This window comes from Pelecanus crispus, chromosome 3, assembly GCF_030463565.1.
Source record: "Pelecanus crispus isolate bPelCri1 chromosome 3, bPelCri1.pri, whole genome shotgun sequence".
Lineage (NCBI taxonomy): Eukaryota > Metazoa > Chordata > Aves > Pelecaniformes > Pelecanidae > Pelecanus > Pelecanus crispus.
Genome location: NC_134645.1, coordinates 118956260 through 118961561, shown reverse-complemented (window position 1 = coordinate 118961561; position 5302 = coordinate 118956260). Strand labels below are relative to the sequence as shown.

Here is a 5302-nt window from a genome sequence, read left to right as displayed (position 1 = left end):
TCACCAACTTACATGTCTTGCTCCTGTCACACCAAATGCCATCACACCTATTGAGACAACCACCTGCCAGGTTTCATTTGACGCACGCTTCATAGCTCTGTATCTTCCCTGGGATTTTTCATTTTACCAACTTAGGACAAGTAGTAACAAAACAGGATCTTCAGCTACAAACAAGAACATCAATTCTCCTATGCAATGATGGACCGCTTTAAGGATAAGCCTTTTGTAACGCAAACAAGAACAGCAGTCAAGTAAGATCTTTGTTTACTACAAATATTTCATTTTCTGTGCTGTAGCAAGTGTACCTCCATCATTTACTTTTCCACCCATCTACCACACTGAGGCCAGTCCCTTAGCAGAAGCATGCTAGCCGTGTTTCTGATCCCTCACAATTCTCTGCGTGCAGTGGATATTCCAGAAGTCTTCGCAAGACACAGGAGTCTTTCTGTGGTACGTTCAGTCCCCTGGGATGATCCTGACAACACAACAGACATCTGAAGTATGAAAGAATAGGAAAATTGTTCTTACTACAATTAGCTTTTAACCAGAAATGGCAATGTCCTGCCTAGCTGACTTTTCGTAAAGCATCACCTGTAGTTTGAGAGTTTAAGTGCCCAGGATATGGGACCATATTTTTGTATTTCATGAACATTGCAAAGTTAAAGATTTTATTTAAAAGAACTTCATTTAAAAGAAAAATAGTAAATGGCACATCATGTAATTGCTATTTATTTTCATAAACATGAGGTATTTCAAAGTGCTATAAGACGCAGCACTAAATGTACATTGTTGGAAGAAATGAAACACAGAACTTTGCAGTTACCCAGTTCTATGCACCAAACATTAACAAATACATTAACTGGAAGAAACAGGCTAGGAAAAGGCATATATAGTAAATTTCTTTACAAAAGTTTCTTAGTTCAAAAAGTGATAAAGTAATATCTACTCAAAACTTTCACAACTCATTTTCATACGAAAATATAAGTATCAAATTTAGTTATGTATCAGCATCATACTAAAGTATACAGGCAATGTAAGAATTAGTACAGTACATAACAGAGATTAACAATATATTTGTATACAAAAACATGCTCCTCAAACATTGAGGTATTACAGTACTTAGGTATGAACTTCCAGTCTAATACTGGTAGCAAAAGCCACCTCTCATAACCCAAGACATGTACAAAAGGCAAGTGTGTAGATGGTATTTACAGAAAACTCCCACCGGGGCACAAAATGCCAACCCCTAAAGTAACATCTGTTAGAACATAAGCACCATAAAACTTAGGAATGAACGTTTTAAAACGCAACTAGATGTCATCAGCAGCTCCAAATGCTCACAACAATTTAAAAAAAAAAAAAAATCCCCACCATCTACAGTTCTTAAGGAGAAAAACAAAGGCAGTCCATTGTTGTTTGGTAGTCTTGCAAAAAACTCCTTGCAAGAACATCCATTTGCTCCGTACCCGGATAATATAGTTTGTCGATTACTTCAGGGACTGGATTGAAAGTAAAACCAACATTCTTAACGTCAAAAAACACAATTTTTTTTAAAGAATCAAAAATGTGCAAAGTGGCAATGACTGTCCTGGTCAGCCAAAAACAAAACAAAACAAAACAAAAGTTTAGCAAGTCCGCTTGTATTCTATTTTCTTTAGCAATTGTTGTTGTCTGGCTTGCAATTTTTCCTTTTCTAGCAATAACTTCTGCTCCTCTGCCTGAAGGGAATGAACATATTCAGTGGCTTTTTTCAAGATCACAACTTTCGCAGCTTTCTCATTTTTAACCAGTTCTGGAACATGGTCCCTTAATGTCAGGAAACTTGACCGTAGATCATTACGCCGTTGGCGCTCCAGGATATTATGGTTGCGTCGACGCTCACTGTCCTCTGAATCAGAGTTTCGAGGACTTGAACTCTTAGACTTTGGTTGGATTGTGGGTTTCACTGGACGGGGAACCTCGGTTTTTAACTTTTTCTGCGGTGGAGCATCCTCACTCTCCATGTACGGAGAAGGAGCGGCGTAATTATGCTGCTGGTGAATTGGTGCGCAACGCTTTAAAATCAGTTCATTCTGCTGTGTCCTGACTGATGGAAAAGTGGTATTTTTAGGACGCACTGTAATAGTAAGGGTGGTAACAGCCTTGTTGGAGGAGGAGCGTCTTTTCTCCACTGTCACAACATCTATTTCTTCTTCTTCATCCTCTTCCTCCTCATCTTCATCATCTTTTGGTAAGAGAAAATGGAAAAAAAAAGACGTTATTCTCACAGAAAACACTCCGAACAAGTATCAACCCAGATGTATTTATTGCCAAAATATGCACAGTAAAAGCAGCAATGAAATAACTGATGGCAAAAACAGGGTGTGCCATCTGTAGTCAGTTATAGATCTGGAAAAGTATGTAATATGCATGAAATGACTGAAGAGCAGTGATTTCTTAAAAGTTCAATAAGTTTAAAGAGGTTTTTTTTTAAAATACTTGTAATTTTCAATCAAAGCGGGACTACCACCCACATAATCGCAGCGGCAGAAAGGAGTTTTTAGACAGAACGTATGCATTTTGGATGGAATTGCAGAGCTGCGGTACAAAAGGCACGCACAGTGCCACAACACAGCCCCCGCTTGGTAGCAAAGCGGCCGGAAAACCAAACAATCGCCGGGTTTGTTCGGAGGCAGAAGGTGAAGCTGCTCCAGCCGGGGACCCTTTAAGCCGGCGCTTGGTGCACTGCCAAGAAGACAGCTGTTGGAAGTGCTTCCTCACCCAAAGCTGTCAAACCAGACATTAAAGGGACAGCAGGCTTTGAAACCCGGGACGGAGCACCAAGTTTATGGCGACGGTCACACGGAGCAGCTCATCCACACCCGCGAAGCCACCTTTCAGCCCAAGCGGACTTCTCCGCGGGCACGGAGAGGGGAGGTTTCTGGGCGTTTTAGGTTCTGTCAGTGCAAGCGCAAGCGCAAGCGCTGCTCTGAGGGGTCCCCAGCCCGCTCCAGCTTTCCCAAATCGCGCCTAAGGGCGGACACCGCCATCCCCCGCGAAGCCCGTCGCCCCCAGCACGGCCGCGGGGCCGCAGCGCGCCAGCCGCCGGCGGCAGGAGAGGGGCAGGGGGCGCCGGGGGCTGCCCGGCACCACGCAGCGCCACGGGCCGGGCCGGGCCGGGCCTGCCGCCCGCCGCGCCTCCCGCCCCGCCGCTCCCGGCTCTGCCGCCCCCGGGGCCCCGCCGCGCCTGCTGCCGCCTGCCGGCGGCCCCGCGCCCCGCCCCGCCCCGCCCGGCCCCGCACGTCGATGCCGCCGCCGCCCGGGCAGCCCGCGGGGGGCGCGGAGCCGCCGGCGCCCGGAGGCAGCGCCGCCACCCGCCCCCCCCCCCCCCGCCCCCCCCCTCGCGGGGACGGGGCGGCCGCGCTTACCCGAGTCGCTGAGGGTGTCGTCCCCGGAGCTGCTGCTGGCCCGGCTGTCCCCGGCGGGGCGCGGCGGGCGGCTGCCCCGCGGAGCCCCGCCGCCCGCCGCCGCCGCCGCCCCGGCGCGGCCCGCCGCCGCCTCCCGCTTGTTGACGGGGAAGGGGAAGACCACGGCCGGGTCCACGCACTCGGGCACGGCGCCGCCCAGCTCGGCGCGGCCGCTGGCGGCGGCGGGGCTGCCCGCGGCGGCGGCGGCCCCCGGGGGGGGCGGCGGGGCGGCGGCGGCGGCGGCGGGCGGCTTGCCCTGCAGCTTCTCGCTGACCGCCCGCTCCAGCTTCTCGCGGGCGGAGAAGCCGCTCCACATGCAGTCCTGGATGATGATGGAGTTGAGGTTGTTGGTCACGCCGAGGCCCGTCTCGAAGAAGTCCCCTCCGTCCGAGCCGCCCCACAGGTCGGCCTCGGGGGGCAGCAGGAGCAGCTCGGACGCCCAGTCCAGGGGGTCGGCGGGGCGGCAGCCGCCCAGGGCCGCCCCTCCCCACGGCACCGGGGCCCCCCCCGGGGGGTGCTCCTGGAGCCCGGCCCGGCTGGGAGACAGGGGAGGGGTGGGCAGCAGCTCAAACTTTTTCCAGATGTCCTCCCCGGGGGGAGCGGAGTCCGGCCCGCACAAATAAAAATCATCTTCGTCCGGGTAGAAACAGGGCTGCAAAGAGTCGAACTCGAGGTCTGGGTTTTTACTGACCATTCCTGGCATTACGGGTCTCTTCTTGCTGATCCGTGGGCCGGGCGATGCTTTTAGAGGCAGGTTTTATGGGTATTTCCACCGAGGGAAAGAAGAGGCGTTCTCCCAAGACCTGAAACTGAACCAAAAATAAAAATAAAAAAAACAACCACAATTAAAACACGGAGAAACAAGCAGACACGAATGTGACTCCCTTCCTCTTAACCGAAGGGGGAAAAAAAAAAAAAAATAATCCCATCATTAAGAGCAAGAAAGAGGGAGCCTTTTGCAAGCTGAGAAAAAAATGCATCTCACACACCTTTCCTCCCGGCTCAAGATACTGAAAGAAAAGCGATCAGGTAGTGCTCCCACATGCAACGCTTTCCGCCTTCCCCGGCGCTCCGTGAGGACACAAAACCAGCCGGCAAGGTACAGCAAGGATGCAAACCGCCTCTGTGCGTCTGCACATAGCACTCGCCTGCTCTCCCCGAACTGCTGCAAACGCTCAAAACAGCAGAGCAACCGTAGGCAGATGCAAGGCTTTGATACCGTAATCTCTCCAGAAAGCCCTCTTAATACACCAGCAAGAGTAGAGGAAGTTTACTCCTTTTGTCATCGGCGGAGCAGTGCAAAGGGGAGAGAGAAGGATGCAAAAAAGGGGGCGGAGGGGCTCTTTGCAACTTCGCAAATCGCCAGCTCGTTCACTCAAAGCGAGCCAGAGAAATCCGCGCAAAACACGGGGGGGCGGGGGGGGGAAGGAGGAGGGGAAATGCAGCAGCAACAGAAATTATCAACCTTATGTAATAAACTCACACACAAAAATGCATTAAAACCACCCCGGCGCCACCAACAAAGCCTCCTGATTTGCCAAGAAGGTACGGGGAAGTTTTTTTTCTCCCCCTTTTTCCAGTTTAAGACAAGACCAACGGAGAGGTTGCAAGGACAACAACTTTGCGCCTTTTGCCACCACATGCAATCAAACCTCCTGCAAACACACCGGCTTGCCAGCCCTCTCGCCTCCGGAAAATGCACGCTGCCGCCCTTACCTCGGCCGGACCCCCCACTCACTAGCCACGACCAGTCAACCACAGCCCCATTCCTCTTCCGAGACCTCAGTTGCATCAGACATTAAAAAAAAAAAAAATTAGTCAAGTCCAAACGAGACATTGAGCGTCTCCCTTCAGCT

At 51.4% G+C, this 5302-nt stretch overlaps 1 protein-coding gene across 1 annotated transcript; it reads right to left on the bottom strand.

Moving 5' to 3' along the window:
- Nucleotides 1-1625: 1625 nt before the first annotated feature.
- On the bottom strand, nt 1626-4149 carry MYCN (MYCN proto-oncogene, bHLH transcription factor). Its single transcript, XM_075708063.1, has 2 exons — nt 3408-4149; nt 1626-2224 (listed from the first exon to the last, which is right to left on the bottom strand). Exons 1-2 carry the CDS (start codon nt 4147-4149, stop codon nt 1626-1628), a joined length of 1341 nt encoding a protein of 446 aa, XP_075564178.1.
- Between the last annotated feature and the right edge of the window lie 1153 nt (nt 4150-5302).